This window comes from Thamnophis sirtalis, unplaced genomic scaffold (assembly GCF_051295495.1).
Source record: "Thamnophis sirtalis isolate CommonGarterSnake01/CBP01778 unplaced genomic scaffold, rThaSir2_p1.2 scaffold_5, whole genome shotgun sequence".
Taxonomy (NCBI): domain Eukaryota; kingdom Metazoa; phylum Chordata; class Lepidosauria; order Squamata; family Natricidae; genus Thamnophis; species Thamnophis sirtalis.
Window position 1 is genome coordinate 71,655,037 of NW_028261385.1, and position 18,634 is coordinate 71,673,670.

General features: G+C 36.1%; 1 protein-coding gene across 3 annotated transcripts in view; it reads left to right on the forward strand.

The window, feature by feature from the left end:
• The window catches only part of DOCK8 (dedicator of cytokinesis 8), a 99,951-nt gene that overhangs the window by 49,600 nt on the left and 31,717 nt on the right, over window positions 1-18,634 (forward strand). For 2 of the 3 annotated variants that reach the window (XM_087716013.1, XM_087716015.1), the window contains exons 18-29: window positions 318-419; window positions 1,247-1,342; window positions 2,346-2,580; window positions 3,192-3,356; window positions 5,483-5,658; window positions 7,076-7,171; window positions 8,868-8,963; window positions 9,854-10,003; window positions 12,773-12,886; window positions 14,763-14,918; window positions 16,389-16,528; window positions 17,985-18,154. In XM_087716013.1, coding sequence (XP_087572139.1) covers window positions 318-419; window positions 1,247-1,342; window positions 2,346-2,580; window positions 3,192-3,356; window positions 5,483-5,658; window positions 7,076-7,171; window positions 8,868-8,963; window positions 9,854-10,003; window positions 12,773-12,886; window positions 14,763-14,918; window positions 16,389-16,528; window positions 17,985-18,154 — 1,696 coding nt within the window. The remainder of the gene's footprint in view (window positions 1-317; window positions 420-1,246; window positions 1,343-2,345; window positions 2,581-3,191; window positions 3,357-5,482; window positions 5,659-7,075; window positions 7,172-8,867; window positions 8,964-9,853; window positions 10,004-12,772; window positions 12,887-14,762; window positions 14,919-16,388; window positions 16,529-17,984; window positions 18,155-18,634) is intronic. The other variant, XM_087716014.1, reaches the window with a different exon arrangement.

Here is an 18,634-nt window from a genome sequence, read left to right on the forward strand (position 1 = left end):
TGGTACAAAAGCATATAACTGGCCATGGGATCTTCTCCATACATTATGCTGGATTTTTGAAAAGCTTGATTTGGGGTGTGACAGGGTGTTCAGAAAATCAGTAGTTTTATAGAGGGGCAGTTTGGTGGCAGAAATGCCAGTAATTGTATTTGAATGCCAATGATGAAACTGATAGACCTTAAAGGTCTTTGCAAGAACGAATGTGGCAAGAAAAGATTTCAGTTGATTTCTAATCCATTTTCTTGGAATGTGATTAAGCCTTATCAATCGTTCATGCAATAACGATATAACTCTCTTTCTCTCATCATTTGTTTCAGTGGCTGCCAATTCTGTTAAATGATCGGCTCCAAACAGGACATTATTGCCTGCCTGTTGCTTTGGATAAACTGCCTGCCAACTATTCAATGCACTCAGCAGAGGTAATGAGGAAAAGCACCAAGAATCATTTTGCCCAAGGAAAAGGACACAGTTAACATTTTTCTCTTAATATTATAACATTTGCCTTCCTTAAATGGAAGAACATATACAGAGACATGCAATTTAAAGACACAAAGATATATAGTAGAATAGTGGTTCTCAATTATTTTTTTCTTATAATCTGTGCATATTGAGAACTTTTTAAATGGGTTATAGCTATCAATATTTACTATATTAGAAATTAAAATGGAGAATTTTGAAAATATGTATGTATGATACAACCACCATCCTGGGGTTCCCCAAGACTACACATTTTGAGAACCATTATCTCATAATATTTAAATAACATAGAATTATTGGAATAGAATCTGATTCTGTAATGTGAAAGGTGAAGAGTTTTATTTACAGCCATTGTAAATTCCAGTAATGAACTGACTATTTATTTTGAATAAAATACATAAAAACATTTAGTGGTAATTCTCCATTTGGGTCATTTGATTACATGTTTAGATGTTTTTGAATTATTCATTTGTTCCTTTAGGCTGATGCACTAGCCTCAGATCATTATAGTAAGGAACAATGATGGAAATTGACTTATTTTTTGAGAAAAATATTTTGAAAGGGTGCCATATTGGGAAAGATGCTATAATTGTATGAATGTAATAGCCTGGAAGTGTTCTGAGTTGAAGTGGCACTATTAAAATGTTAACTATAAATATTTTGTGTTCAGTACAAAAAAACTCAACACCAAGTAAACATAAATGTGAATTCATTGCCTTTTGTATTGTCATCACATATGTTTTGATCACCAATTTTGTCTTCTATATAGAAAGTTCCTCCACAGTCTCCTCCTATTAAATGGGTAGAAGGACACAAGGGAGTGTTTAATGTGGAAGTGCAAGGTATATCATCAGTTCATACCCAGGTAAGAAATTGGGGGAGGCAGGCAGAGTTTCCATTCATGCAAAAATTAATCTGTTTTCTTTTTAAAATTCATTCTTTAACTTCAATTACTTATCTTTAAAACTTCAAATTTCACAAAACTGAGGTTATCAAATATAGAAAGCCTGAGTAGATTAACCATTGTCTTTCTAGTTAAACCGCAAAAAAGTTGAGCTGGAAAGATAATACATCTTGTATAAATGTTTAATTTCATGATTCTTTTAGGTTAGGGTGTAATCACACTGCATATCAAATCGAGCAATTAGAGCAACCTTCTAGGTGACTGCGGTTTCATAGCTTTTAATTAAATTCATGTATAAAAAAAGTAGAAGCAAATATCCAGTATGCCTGGTACCTAAGTTGTCTAAACAGTCATGTTTATGCCCTCTTTGGCAGCTGCTTCATAGGTTTAAAAATAATTTATTTCAATGACTAAATGACTGGGACTAATATTAGTTATGCCAGAGTTATGTCAAAGGAGGTCCAGGTGTAATTGAAGAACTAAAACATTTTTTTCTAATTTTGTTCAACTTGAAGATGATTTTTTTTTCTCATGGGCATTTTTTTCCTCTGAAACATTCCTTTCTGTATCTCTTTTAATCTTGCTTAAGAAAAATACTGATATTCACAGAGTTTAATAGACATTATTCATGTTTCAAAATAAAGCATCTAAGATTATAGTTCTTTTAAAAAAATTACACAAGTTTAGTGAGATGGATCATAATAGTTTTGGCTTTTTAAAATATTGTTACTTAAAAGACATTATTTTTTTAGACTAGCTACCTCAAGATTGGGAAGACTTTAAAACTTGGTTTCTGCTAGACCTGGATTAGTTCTGAAGATTTAAACTGTTTTAACTATGAATTTAACTGAAAAAAAAATACATATTTCCTTTTTTCTACTGAGGTAAATATGTGACAGGAGCAATTCAAGCTCTATAATAAGCGTTACGCATCATTCATACTTTTGGGGGGTTGTATTTATAGGACAATCACCTGGAGAAATTCTTCATCCTGTGTCATGCACTTGAATGCCCAGTTACTTTCCCCATCCGAGTGTTGAATGAGAAAATCGCAGAAGGCAATCTGGAACATGAGCTGAAACTCAGCATTATTTGCTTGAATTCTTCCCGCCTTGAGCCTCTGGTGCACTTTTTACACTTGGTGTTGGATAAACTGTTCCAGTTAACTGTCCAGCCCATGCTTATAGCTGGCCAGACAGGTATGAAACATTGCTATTGAATACAGAACTCATAAATCTTATGTTATTGGGAATGTTCTAAAAAATACTAAAGCGTGTTCTTCTTCAAATCAAGCAAGATTGATATATTTAAAAAACCATTCATCTATCTCATAGAAATCAGAAATTGAAACTTAATAAAAAAATATCCTGGATTGATAGATCTGCACTATCACACCAGAGATAATTTCGCTTTGTTTTATGCAGATTTTATGAATAAAGTCACTGCTTTGAATACAGATTCAGACTGAGTAGACTGATCACTGGATCTACCTTACGTCTGACTGAATCTGAATTTAATGAATGAGTTATCCATATTGTGTTTTAGTTCTGTTTTCCATCCATTCCTTCTTGAGGAATGTACTATTTACTTCTCTTTTATTTAAGCACGATGTGGCTTTGAACTATAAATGTTTTACGTATTCATTAATTTTAAATATGGATTGGAATACTTTATTCTCAAATCATTTTACATTTCCCGTGCCAAATTGTGATGAAATAAGTTGAAATTCAGAAATGTTCTTAGAAAGTTTACAAAAATGAGTCATGTTTACATATAAACTCAACCAGGAAAATTATTTTGTTGTTTCCAGCAAACTTCTCCCAGTATGCCTTTGAGTCAGTGGTGGGAATAGTAAATAGCCTCCACAACAGTAAAGATCTGACCCAAGACCAACATGGGCGAAACTGTCTCCTAGCATCATACGTGTACTATGTGTTCCGTCTTCCTGAAGTTCAGAAAGATTTTATCAAACTAGGTATGGTTGCAGCCTCTTATTATTTATACTTACAGGTAGAAAATGGGTGCTTATTTATATTTGTTTACAGGTGGAGTTTATGAATATTTTCTCAGATTTAAGCTGCAGTGGATCCTATGGGCCTTGCACCAAGTACTGTAAGATTGTGTAGGTCACTGAGACATTTCAAGTGAAAAGTAGGAAGATAGCAAAACTACAGGATATTCAGCACACCTGGCTTAGCCAGCCTCCCCCTACCAAGTGTATTTTATACTACCCTTACTCTGATTTGAAAAAAAAAACAGTGCAAAGCATCATCTGTTAGGTCTGTGGCTTAGAAAGTCACAGAATACCAGAAAGAGTAGAAAGGAGTGTCAAGAGAAGGTGGATCTCCATCTACCTTTAGCTTTACCTACAAACATTCAAGGCAACAGTCAAGCTTGCAATAGAGGATATAGTATCGCAGTTTTTTTTTAATGCTACAAGATAATGCTAATTATCTTGTAGTGACCAGGCAAAGAAATATGTTACATGGTATCATTTTTAACCAAGGAATTTAAATAATTTTTAAATTCAGATTATTTAATTTGTCACATGCTTAGATTATTTATTTAATTTGTCACATGCTTAGCGTAGTGTTTACTATTTGGGTAGAGGAAAACATTACAAGTACAAATTTGTGAAAGACTATATTTTAGGCCAGGGGTCTTCAAAGTACAGCCCACAGGCCGTATATTGCCCACCAAAGCCATTAATCCACCCCACATGGAACCACAAGGCTGCCCCACCCAAATCGCCCCACCCACCCGCTGGCCCTCACCCTTCAGCTGAGCACAGGACTGACCTTCGCGAGCCCTGTGGCCTGGAACTGGAGGGTAAGGCCAACATTTTTGCCTGACAGAGTGTTACTGGAAGCGGGAGAGGCCAAAAACATGGTGCACAGAGGTCCCAGGTGGTCTTCGTGTGCCCCGTTTTTGGCTTCCCCTGCTTCCAGAAGCACTCTGCTGGCCGAAAACGGGACACACAGAGGCTGGAAGAGTGCTGCAACAGGACTGAATTGGAGGAGGAAGGCTGCCCGCTCATCCACTCGCCAGCCGGACAAGTCTTCAAGTTGCAAGTGACAAGGATTGTGAATTGACCCCCTGTTTAAAAAGTTTGAGGACCCCTGTTCTAAGCCAAGGATTCATTTCCTTTTGGATGAACTACAATTGACAGTCTCCTTTTAAAGTACTGTATCTTGCAGGGAATAGTTCTCATAATGTCAAAAATAAAATCCTTAAACCTGACTAGATTTCTCCAAACAAGAATCAGGTAAAAATGGTTCCTTCTGACCATAGATAGTGACTTCAAGCAGAGCCATAAATGGGGATAAGCAGGGCCAGAATGGGAGGCAGAACTGCAGATTAACTTTCTTCATGTGCATTTGCTTAGGAGCAGAAACCTATTAGCTTAGAGCAGCGGTTCTCAACCTTCCTAATGCCGCGACCCTTTAATACATTTCTTCATGTTGTGGTGACCCCCAACCATAAAATTATTTTAGTTGCTACTCTATAAATGTAAAAATCTTGAAGATACATACACAAAAACCCACTAAAAAAATGAAAAGGCCCATGTCGCCAAGCGAAACTGGTAATAATAATTTAAAAAATATCTTCGTCCAAAGAACTCATAATTAGAGGGATCAAGAGTTTTTTCTATGATTGTTCAGCGGCTGCCAGGGAATTAGCTGGGGGTAAAAAGCCCCGCTCGTGCAACTGAGTAGCATTAATAACCACGTGTCTTCCCAATAGGAAAACCTGTGACTGGTGCAGTAAATGTATAGAGTCCCGTCTTACTCGCCTGTAGATACACAGCCCCCCAAAAAGGAAAGAGACATGTACAAACCAGGATTACAGACTTGGCCTCTTCCCCTGCCCGACTACACACACTTTCTCTTGCTGCAGCTTAGAGCGGCGCTTAATTCTGCCTTGTGCAGCTTTATCCTTCCTCAGCTCTTTTCTAAGCCAATCACAGGCTGTATTCTGGGATAGGATGGAACATTTCCTTGTACAAAAAAGGGCAAAACTCATTTTTGGGACTCAGCGATGTCATGTATGTTTTTTTTAAAAATACCAATGGGCAGCATAATGTTGTTTTTTTCTTGGCAGGTACAAGTGGAAGCACAAATCTTCCTGAATCTCGTTATTACACATATGGCCGTACGGCTGCTGTCTCAGTGGGATCTCGACTCTTGCAGAGTCGGACAACAAGCTGTAGCAATCCAGATATTGCTGGGATCCAGCATGCTTCTGATGAAGAAGTGAAAAGCATCATGTCCTCAAAGGTAAGAGAATAGCATACAATTCTACACTGCTAAAACTACTGTAAGGTTGTTTATTCAATAAAACCTCAAATGTTTGGACTTCTATTTGGTGGGGCTTGGAAGCAATGGACAAAATCTTGTGTTGGATTTTATCCCCGAATAATAGAAAAGCCAATTGTTTGGTGTCTTGGTCTGAATTCTTTTCACAAAGGTATGGCATTTATGTAAATTCCATATACATTTTATATCAAATATATTCATACATGTATGTAAGTTAAATATGGTGCATATAAATTCATATTCAGTGGACAGTGGGCTTTAAGAGCAATAGCACTTAGACTTATATAAAGCTTCATAGTGCTTTACAGCAGTTTACAATGGCAGTATATTACTTCCAGCACTCAGGGTTCCAATTTTACCCTCTTTGGAAGATGGAAGGCTGAGTCAACCTTCAGCTGGTTAGGATCCAAACTCCTGATTGTGGGCAGAGTTAGCCTGCAATAGTGCATTCTAATCACTGCACTACCATGGCTCATTTAATGGCAACTCCTTTCTCCATTTCTGTTACGTTCACATTTTATGCCAATATTTTTCTTTCTTGCATATAGATCAAGATTGTCTGACCACTATATGGCAAGCACCAGAACTCATCCATGAGCTAAACATGTAACATAAATGCTTTTGGGTAGCCAAGGGGCTAGAATCATTCCTATATGTGGTGATCAGATCATTTTTAAAAGTGTTGGTAATATTTTTATCTTGTAGAAGATTAAAAAAATGAAGATAAGGAGCAGAAATGGATAGTAAATCTAAAGTTTAGCCATCTTACAAAATAACGAGAAAGAAAAGAATGCAGTTAGTCTCATCCTGCATACTGTTATGAAAGTTTATGTGGTTTTATTGTAATTTTTTTTCAGTATTTTTATGCCATTATTTAGGATAAAAGTTAATAAACAACCACCACATAAGGTTGTAATATTGAATCTGAATGTTAGCTTTCAACTACTGCACTGTTAAAATTATTTTAATCCAATAAGTGCAAATTACATATAGTGAAATATACATAGTTGCCCTTCAAGTGCATAATGGTTCTGATTCTCATTTAACATTCTTGATATAAAAAGAGCTTTTCTCTATCCTTACTAGAGAAGACATTTTTGTTTTTCTTCCATTTTTTATTGCAATGTAAAAGTTTGAATAGGTATAATACAATATATGTATGTATATGTATATAGTACTAAATATGGAATTAGTCATGTGTTTAATTTAGTGGGAAAAAAATGTAACAACATATTCATTGCATACTTCATGCATAGCCTTCCTTCCTTCCTTCCTTCCTTCCTTCCTTCCTTCCTTCCTTCCTTCCTTCCTTCCTTCCTTCCTTCCTTAGCTGTTCTAGTAATTCTTTTTCTGTATGGCTTCTGGTCATTTTCTCCAGGTTGCAGAGCGGAACTACAGCCGTGTGTCTTTCTATAGTGAATCCAACAGTGATATGTCAAATCCCCGCACAAGCGCTCGCCTACCCAAACAAAAGGTAGACTGCCACATAATGCCAAATTGCTTATTGACAGACACTCTACACTCGGTTACAAAAATGCCATTTTTCAATTCTCACTCTGAAATGCCTAGGCTCCAAATTTGTTTTAATTTTTTCAGGAAAAAAAACAAAGGGCCTATTAGTAATAACACCTGGTGATCTAAAATATTTGTCAGCTGTAGGACTAGAGCTAGGTTGCTTCAAGACCCCTTTTGCATTGGATTAAAATGTGAAACTGAAAAATCAACCCTAATTGCAAGCTAATGTTTCAGATGTATGTACTGAAATTTAAACCTCAGTGATTATAAAGGAATTTTGTCTGAGAAGATAGAAACAGGATAATTGAATTCAGGTAGTCCTCATCTTACAACCACAATTGAGCCCAAAATTTCTGTTTTTAAGTGAGACATTTGTTAAGTGAATTTTGCCTCATTTTACAAACTTTCTTGCCACAGTTGTTAAGTGAATTACTGCAGTTGATAAGTTAGTAACATGGTTGTTAAATGAATCTGGCTTCCCCTTTGACTTTGCTTGTCAGAAAGTCACAAAAAGTGATCACATGACTATGGGACACTGCAACCATCATAAATATGAACCAGTTGCCAAGCATCAGAATTTTGATCACATGATCATGGGGATGCTGAAAAGGTTGTAACTGTGAAAAATGGTCATAAGTCACTTTTTTTCAGTACTGTTGTAACTTTGAACTTTGTAAATGAACTGTTGTAAGTCGATGACTACTTGTATTTTAGTGACTGTTCTCTAGAGATCATAATAAATTACCTTTCTCTACTGCAGCCTCCCCCCCCAAAAAAAGGAAAAGCACACGACAAGGGAGATTCTCTTTATTGGATAAATGTTTGATGTATTCTGGAATTTAGGAATAACAGAAAGCCAAACGGCAAGGAAAATCCCAGCTAAGTCATCCTAAATCATCAACACATTCAGCCCAATTTAAGTTGTATTTGAATAATCTTTAAATAAATAGATATCGCGCTTAGACGCTGCGGCTTTGAGCTCAGTAGAGTTAGGCAAAAACTAGTCTATACCTGCAGGGAATTATTAAAGATTGGATCTTCTAGTTTTAAACCAATTTCATTGTATTTAAGTACAATTACAATAAAGATTATACTTATAACTGCAAAGTGTCTAATTTCAGTCTTACTAAAGCTAAAGGCTTCCACGTTGCTTTATGTGACAGTCTCCTTTTGCACATATTATTGTAGACTTCATCTTCATTAACTTAAAATGAATTAAAATATAACTGCATGCTACAGAAGATTTAGACCTTCATTCTGGACCACCTATGTGTTGGTCATACATGCAATTATCACTAATTATTTCTAATTTTTCTTGGAAAAATGACTACTGATACAGTGCTGTAAGGTTTATTTATCTACTAATTCATTCTTTTCTAAGGTTGCCTTTTGGTCCTAATTCTGCCATTGCAAAATGTATGACAGTTAGAATAGTCAATCTTTTTTTTACCACTTCTTCAGCTATTATTTTTGGGCAATTTTATTTTGCTGCCAACAATTCATTGTGTGCTTTCTTAATGTTTAGCTTCCTATGTGTGTTCAGGGGCTAATATGAAAAGATTCCCTTTTGGATCTCCTCCTTTCAGAGTTCTGCTTTGAAATCTAACCTTGAAAGTCAATTGGTAATCACATTTGGGTTTTAATATCCTGTATAGCATTTTCATGAAGAGATCGCACTTCAGATGGTGGTCAGCACAAGCATGGTGAGAGAAGCAGTCTTCAAGTATTCTTGGTTCTTCTTTGAATTGCTGGTAAGATTTTGTATGGTCCTTTAATTTTCAGTAAAAGAAATTAGAGTATATGATTTGATGTTCAACCCAAATAAAATAGAACAAATATCTTTTAGTTCCTTTCCATCACTAGCATTTCAATAAGCATTTAGTTCCTTTCCGTCACTAGGTAATAAGGAAATATGACTCCTGAGCAAACAATAAATGTCTACAGCATGTTAGGAGAGAAGTTATCAAATGGGAATAGCTTTCAAGGAAGTAATAGTATTCTTTTAGTCAATTAAAATAAAATTTTTATTCTATATTATTAATCTAATTGATATCTCCATCAAATCCATCAAATATGCAAAAATATAAACTGGCTGAAAGGAACTTTTTTTTTAGTAAGTGAAAAATTATTCTTAAAATAAATATACATACATATACATATGTATGTTAAAAGAATTAAACTGTTTAGAGTTATCCAGTGTCACATCAAACACATTAATCTTATGTGATTGTGCAGAACACTGGAAGAATTTTATTGATATTCTAGTCATAAGCAGCAGAGAAGACAACCCCTAATGTTGGGTCCCTGAGGGTCCCAGTGGTTAAATAGCATTTAAAAAAAAATCATGTATGAGTAAAAGTAGGAAATGTATATACTATTAATTGTAATAGTTGAGCAATACATCTAATACAGATTATATTATACACCTAAGAATTTTAGAATGGAATCCCACATTTAGGTTTAACAGGTACATTGCAAGTTTTTATTTTAGCTGCAGAATTTTTGGAACAGAATATAGAAATGTTATCACTCCATGAAATATAGAGAAAGAATTCTTCACAATGTGGGAATTCTTTCAACTCTACTATTTGTCATTGTTTACAAACTCACATTTGATAAACAGTGTTGATGTTTTTTTGAGGTAAAAAGCATGGCTCAGTATGTTGACAATGTACAGAAGCAGGATGTTCCCCGCAGAGCTCGATTTTCCAACCGCTTCAAAGATGACATCACCACAGTTGTCAGTGTTGTTACCTCAGAGATTGCTGCACTTTCAATGAAGACCCAGAAGGTAATTTTACAATCTAAAATAAACAGAAGCTCAAAGAAATCTCACAATTGTATAATTTTATTCCAGAGAGATTGTTCATGTTAGAATTCTAGATCATTGCCTTTTTTCTGATTACCAGAGAGAGACTGAAAGGCTTTGAGTTTTGAGGCCACCTGGATCTAGGAATTTACTATCTTTGATTCTGGATAGAGGTGCACTTCTTCAGATAGACCGGATATACAATATGAGGATACTTCTGGAATCATAACTTTTGTTTGAAGAGCAGATGGCAATCGTGACTAAGAGGGTCTTTGTAAATTATGTTTTAAGTTATAATATAGCAGAGTATAAATCATAAGGCTGTACAATATCAATAAGCTTTGATAGTAACACTACAAAATTGTCTGATTAATGCAATGACCATACCGTGTTTCCCCGAAAATACAACATGTCCTCATAATATAGCCATGTCACATTTTTCTGGTGGGCAAAAATATAAGCCGCCCTCTGCATATAAGCCCCCTGGACAACCCCCCACCTCCGGCCAGGCAGAGTGCCGCTCACCAACCTAGTAGTATCCCAAAAGTGCCAAGCTGCGGGAACCTGGGGGGAGGCAAAGGTGATCGCGTTGCTTGGCGCCTTCAGGATACGGTTTGCAAGGAGCAGGCCCACAATCATAGAGCGTATGCGTAGAGCGGCCACTGCCAAAAGACTCGGGTTGGAAGCCACAGAAAAAGCCAGGCTGGGATGGCGGCAGTGGAGGAGGTGCCCTGGCTCCGTAATGAGAGCTGGGCCATGAATCGTGAGGCTGGGAGGTGGGTGAGCGCGAGTGGAACAGCCGCTCATGCAACCCCCCTCTCCAGCCATGCAGAGTGCCATTCACTGGCATTTGGAAGGCGCCAAGCCGTGGGAGCCGGGCGGCAGCAAACAGACACTCATGCGACTTGACGATACCCTAGATCAGTGAATGTCGCAGCAGTGCAACACAACAGCCATGAAGCAACCACGCTCATGAGCAGCCACCCGCCTGCAAAGGGCGTTTGCCGGGTGGCTGCTCATGAGCGTGGTTGCTTCATGGCTGTTGTGTTGCACTGCTGCGACAGCGCAACACAGCCATTCGCCCATAAGGCTGTGCCCAGCTCTTTGGAAGCCCGCTTGCAAGAGAGCAGCCGCCCAGCAACCCCAAAACAATAAACCCTCCCCTCCTAATAAAGCCCAAACTATATTTTGTAGGTAAAAAGAAAATAAGACTCTGTCATATTTTTGGGGAAACACGGTATTATTTTCTGAAAAGATGCAATACCAAGTGCTACCATACCATTAATATCTTTAAACTATTTACCAAAAAAAGCTAAGATTTCAAAAACCAAATTAAAAGTTCAAGGAGACAGAGTGCATCCTTCTCAGGTTGATATTAATATTTCAAGCTCACACACATACACACACTATGTTAGGTGAGAATATACATGAGCAATAAACCAGAGCAGATCAGACAGTTCTTTCCAACAGAGAAGCATAAGTCAGGACTATTTCTTAAGTCAGGTTGCATCTAGCTATCTATAATTAAGATAGTTACTTGGCAAGGAGCCTGGCTGAATATATTTGCTCTGCTCTCTGCTCTACTTATAAGACTGAGGGCTTGGGTGTAGATCTCAACATATGACAACTCACTGTTCTGATGATACCTATGTTTGATCAATCTCAGTAATCCCTGGCCTGGTGTCTCCTGAGGCTGACATTTCACTGGTTCATCTGGAACAGTTTCTTCAGATTCAGACTCTGAGTCCTGGGCCATGATGGTATTCTAAAATAACTTGATAGGTTAAATATATATTTGTAATGACTCTAACTATAGGGTGAAAATACCAAATTATAATCTAAAAGACAAAGCAATAACAATAGCACTTAGGCTTACATATGGCTCTATAGCACTTTACAGCAGTCTCTGAGCAGTTTACAATGTTAACATATTGGCCCCAACAATCTGGCTCCACATTTTACTGATCTCAGAAGGATGGAAAGCTGAGTCAATCTTGAACCCTATTAAAATCGAACTCCAGGCAGTGGGCAGAGTTAACCTGCAGTGCTGCATTCTAATCACTGCACCACCAAGTTTCCAAAGAAGGCATTTCATACTTTCTTACATACTTCATAAATTTAATCTGAATAGTATCAACATCCAGTCAGATTAAAATATTTTATTCTAGTTATTTGTTGCAATATCCAAAATGTCAGTTGACAAATGGATATTATCAGATGTCTGGTCTATGTTTTATAAAGCCATTTGTTACAATTAGTTAACCAAACAAGCCTGAAATCTACAGATTTTCCCAAATCATTATTACATTTTTGACATCTACATTCTTTTATTAAACTCACTCAGGCTTTATATTGCCAAACATGTGTCAAGTATTCATGCTGTCTGTGACGTGTAGGAATCCTAGAATGAATCTAGAATGAATTGCACATGATGAGCCAGTTACATTTACCTAACTAACTTTAGTCCAAGTAAGTCAGAATACTGGTCTTTGGGCCACTAACTGCATTTAATGTACATTTGTATTCTGGGTATTGATGAACTTGTTTGTGTGGTCCATTATGTTGTGGTACATCTAAACCCAGTGGGCAAAAGTTTACGTGTGAGAGTTTTTCTCACGTGTCATTTTAGTTCATGTATAATTAAATTAATCTATAATTATTATGCAATAATTAATCTATAATTATTTTACCTCAGAGCACATAGCACATTTGTTTTGGGGGCAATAATCTTTCTTTCTTTTTTTTTTTAAGGAAAGTGAACAGGCAGAAAAGATCAACATTAGCTTGGCATTTTTCCTGTACGATCTTCTTTCTTTAATGGACCGTGGATTTGTGTTTAACCTCATCAAACACTACTGCAATCAGGTAGGCCTTGTCATAAAAATCCCTCAAATAAAGGGCATGCAATAGTACATCCCAATCTATAACTTTCAAGTGTGCAGAGATTTGATTTTAGATTACTGCCTTAAGTGTAAAACAGAGAGAGGTCCATTGCCCATAAGAAAAATTCAAATATCCTATTATAGAAATATCTTACTTAGCTGGCTGAAAATCAGATAATAGCGTTCGATATTTCATATTCCTAAAAACTTTTCATTGGGCAGTGTGGTAACCAAACAAAAAATGGAAGCTTTTAAAGTGAGGCTTTAAAAATGGGCTTTTCCCAGTTATTATGCCATGGTTCTCTTAAATCTAGTAACAAATGTAAGGAGAGAAAGGTTAAAATAGCCTGCAGATTCAGTAGCTTGTTTCTTTTTGTCTATAACTCTTGGGTAAACTCCTGGGTATAATTTCACACTAATAGGACCTAAGCTGCCCATTTGGAGAATAGTCCAATACTCCTAAGACCAGCAGCATGGAGGTAGGGCTAATATAGATTTTTGTTTCTCAGGCCTACTCCTACCAAGTTTTTTTTTTTTGGCTGATGGAAAGTGTTTAAGAATTCACAAGTTAGAAGTCTATTTTGTGACTTTGAAATGGCCTCAGTCTAGAATTCATAAGCATGAAATCCTCAGTTCCCCAATTTATCATCACTTTCATGAACTCTATCATGCTAATATTGATGGGGACTGAAGGTTGTCAAAATATGAGTGGAGACAAACATTCCATCTCCATAGTTATTGATTAAATCATTCAAATCAGCTTGGTAATTAATTGGTGAATATCTCATTCAAGAAGATCCCTACCTTAGCCTTCTTACACATGGAAAACAGACTTGTCAGGGCAAACAATTAACTCAAAAGTCTAGACTAGAACCTATATGTCGGAAGAACATTTGTATGATCAGGGGTGTCAAACTCAAGGCCTGGGGCCAGATCCAGCCCATGGGGTGCTTAGATCTGGCCTGTGAAGAACTGACCCGCAGTCCCTTTTCTACCAGTGAAAATGGAAGAGCTTTGTTTTGGGTCGTGAAGGCCTCCTGTAACCCTCTGCTAGTGAAAATGGAGCTCGGTGAGGCCACGTGTGGCCCTCCCAAGCTCTGTTTCCACTGGCAGAGGGCTGCAGGAAGCCGTCGTGGCCCAAAATGGAGCCTTGATGAGTGACATTGAGCTGGCCATGTCCCCCTGGCCACACACCCCTGCTCCCCGCCGAAGTCAAACACAGCCCTAATGCAGCCATCAATGAAATCGAGTTTGACACCCCTGCTCTAGATGCTCCCTCAATTGGCACAGACCAACATATGTGCAATCATAGGGTCTTCCTGAATAAGTGAACTAATTTTGAGTTGGGTACAACAATTCTGACACTCAACATTTATCAATTTTGGACATATAAAAATCCTCCCAACTTTTTCAGATACTTTCTTTAACATTCTTTACAGAGGTTTCAAACAAGTACCATGGAATTTTGCTTTTCTCCTAAGGCTTGTTTGGAATTAAAAGATCCGTTTTGCATCAATAGATTTTACTCATGTAATTCAATTGTACTAAGATATTGCTAGTAACCATTGCCATGTATTGAAAACACAATATTTTTAAATTGCACAGATGAAGGAAGTATATTACAGAATTACTTTGTAATGAGAATTATGACATTAACAGAAAACAATCCATTTTATTAAATGTTGTCACTAGGAGAAAGGTCTAATAGGTCTAAACTTAATATGATGCAAGTATTAAATGGAACAGTTGAAAATGTGTATTGCTTATTTATTATTTTTATTGATCTATTTCAAGATCAAAGTATTTCTCTCTTTATGGAAGTATTCATCATGCTTTTCTTTGCAATTATTCCTTTCTAGTTGTCAAATAAAATGAGTAATATCCCAGTGTTGTTGTCCATGAGGCTGGAGTTCCTACAAATTCTCTGCAGTCATGAACATTACCTCAATTTGAATTTCTTCTTTCTGACTTCAGGATGTGCTCCAACATCACCCTCTCCTTCTATATCATCCCAGGTACTTCCCCTATTTTTAAAATAAAAATAATAATAATATTGGGAGTACCTCCTTTAGCAGATGCAGAATATATCGATGTTCAGGTCTTCATATTTCTTCTCATTGATTATACATTAATATTTTATGTCATAATGACATAAATCATTATCCTTTGATTTTCCCCATTGTCATCCTTTGCTCCATACATCTGTATAGATGGGAAAGTTTGCTGACATCACCTCTTAATTTTGTCATATTCAGTAATAAATGAATGCCTGAATGCTTGAATGAAATTGTGTATACATTTATTCCATTAAACATGCAGAACACAGGAATAAATCCACAAACCACAATTCCTTTCTTCTCATATACATTCAGTATACACAGAGAAAGGGCATCTTGAGTTATTTGTAAGCACTAATGTTTTCTGGGACGGTATCTATTAGGAGGAATTGGGGAACTTGATTCCAATTTTTAAAAAAAAGCAGAATCTAGTCTGTCTGAGAAGGTAGCTATTCAAATCAATCTTCTGCCATATAAGAATGGAAAAGGAATCCGATCCAATCAGTTCTGTCTGTTAAATTAAAAAAAAAACTTTATTATATATTCAACTGAAGGTGTTTGTGCACAAACATATTCATACCCTTATACGTTCAGGAATAACCCACAAACTGGCTGAAGTCAACAGCAATTTCTCCTTCTTTGGCATGATTTAATATTATCAGTTGAACCTTTGCCAACTAAGAGCACATCTGTATATGATGATCAGTTTTTGCCTTACCTGTGTATATACAGGTATAAATTCATTCCATTAATTTTCTGAATTTTTCTTCACACACAAACACACACACACACACAGGTCTTGTATGTAAGATTAAAATCTTCCACGGGAAAAGACCCGAATACAACAAGATCAGCATACCTACACCCATGAAAATCTACAAAAGCTGACATATATACATACATACATACATACATACATACATACATATATATACACACACACACATACATATATACATATATACATATATACATATATACATATATACATATATACATATATACATATATACATATATACATATATACATATATACATATATACATATATACATATATACATATATACATATATACATATATACATATATACATATATACATATATACATATATACATATATACATATATACATATATACATATATACATACATACATACATACATACATACATACATATATATATATATATAATTCTTCCTTTGATTTAATAAATGATTTTTAATTCAATTTTCATATAAAATGCTTTAGAGATGAAATTAAGGAGATTTTGTTTTGTTATAAAGCAGTGATATTTAAGAAAGAACTTTATGTCAAATCATTCTATTATTATTATTTAAATGCAATTAACAATGCTGTGTCATTAAATCTATGCTTTGGATTTCAATATAAGCATACCATTTGCCACTTACTTTCATTTATTATAGAATTCAAGTTCCTGCTCAAGTTTCCAGGATCAAAAACTTGCCAGCATGTTTGAGCTTACAGCAGAATATCGGCAGCAGCATTTCATCACAGGGTTACTTTTCACAGAGTTGTCCGCTACCTTGGATGCAGAAGGGGAAGGGTAGGTCTCATTCTCTCCCCCCCCCCCAAGGTTTGCATGTGTAAGCAATACTCGTGAATTATGGGTACGGAATTGGGTTTCAGTCACGTATTCTTGAAATACTTTAACCACTCAGTTCTTCTTTTCATATAGCTAGGATCAGGCAGCTTGATCTATTAGTTAAGACGCCAAGCTAGAGACCAGGAGACTGTGAGTTCTAGTCCCATCTTAGCCATCATGAAAGTTTCCAAGGCGAACTTGGCCAGTCACTGTCTGTCAGTCCAACCATCTCATAGGGTTGTTGTTGTGGGAGAAATAGGAAGAAGAAGGAGTATTATGTATGTTCACCACCTTGAGTTGCTTATGAAGTAATAAAGGTGGGATATAAATTTAATAAATCAATAAAATAAATAAAAATCAGTGTCAAGGGCAGTTAACCCTGAATTGTTGCAAAACAGTTTAGGTTCCGCAGTAGTATTAGAGTTTAAATAAACAGAAAGTGAATTGACTGCTGTGTTGACAAGATCAAAACCCATAGGCAGGTTTGTAGAAAAGTTTACAGCTTCGTCTATCTAGGGATTTAGGATTAAGCCAAGCCATAATACTATGAAATGATTAAATGATAGAAAATATGTAAATGGAGAATCATTTAATGGATAGACCAAAGTTGGGTATGTTCATACAATGTTCAGTCAGGTTTTTCCATAAGTTTGGTTCATGCAGTACAGGTAGTCCTTAACTTATGACCACAATTGAGCCCTAATTTTCCATTGATAAGTAAGACAGTTAAATCAGTTTTGCCCCTTACTTGCCACAATTGTTAAGTGAATTACCGCAGCTGTTAAAATAGTAACACAGTTATTAAAGGAATCTGACTTCCCAATTGAGTTTGCTTGTCAGAAGATCTCAAAAGATGATCACATGAACCCATCATAAATATATGCAGTTGCCAAGAATCCAAATTTTGATCATGTGACCATTGGGAGGATGCAATTGTCATAAGTGTGAAAAATTGCTGTAAGTCAGTTTTTCAGTGCCATTGTAACTTCAGTCACTACAGAAATGGTTATAAGTCAAGGACTATCTGTACTCTAAATATCAAAGCAAATTAATAAGCATTTTACTTTAACATATTGTATGAATTCAGCCACTTCTAACATTTGGACTAATGTTATAGCCTAATCCCAATATACCAAAAGGATAAACAATTGGGTCTATATTATTTTACTAGGCCAGGATGCTCCCATATGCATAATGTAACTTGCAAATATTTTGTTACTTCTCAAGCAGTGTGAGAATAGTATTTTTAATTTTAAAAAAGCATGTGCAATTTATGGCTTAAATTCTTTTCCTAAAGGGGACATATTTAATTTGTCTCTCAAATATTCCCATATTCATTATGTTTATCCTGTTATTTCTTGGACTATTCTATGATTAACTGATTAAAAAGGGTCCTTGTCTTTTTTTGTCTTGGCAGAATAAGCAAGGTGCAGAGGAAAGCTGTCAGCGCTGTCCACAGCTTGATGAGTTCACATGACTTGGATAAATCCTGTTTGAAGCCAGAAATGAAAGTGAAAATTGCTGCACTTTATCTGCCTCTGGTTGGCATAATTCTGGATGCCCTTCCTCAATTACATGATTTTACAGGCAAGAGATGATGATATTGATGATGATATACTTAATGTCTTCTAGATGGTATATAAAAAGTTGACTGTTTTCCCCTACTATCTGCTAGATATGAGTTGTTCTGACCTCTGTGGAATTCAGTATGCTCACAAAATAGAGCAGAAATTTAGGAATTTGTCATTACAGTGTAAGGTAATGAATTTCCACCACAAAATATATTTGCCTAAATACAGGTATTTAGGTATGATAGGTAAGTATATTTACCTAAGGGATAATGGAAAATGTAAGGACAGAATTTATTAGCTGTCTTTATGCAAAATGCTGCCATGAGGTGTGACTTGCAAATCAACATTCACAAATATCTTAAGCCACAAACAAGCAAACTTTATGAGGGCATAGCATTTTTCTCTGAAGCAAGCGACAGTGTTTCCTTAGGTGCAAAGCTCATGCAGGAGATAAGAAAAGTTATCTGATTTCCGCTCGTTGCAGGAAAACGGAAGA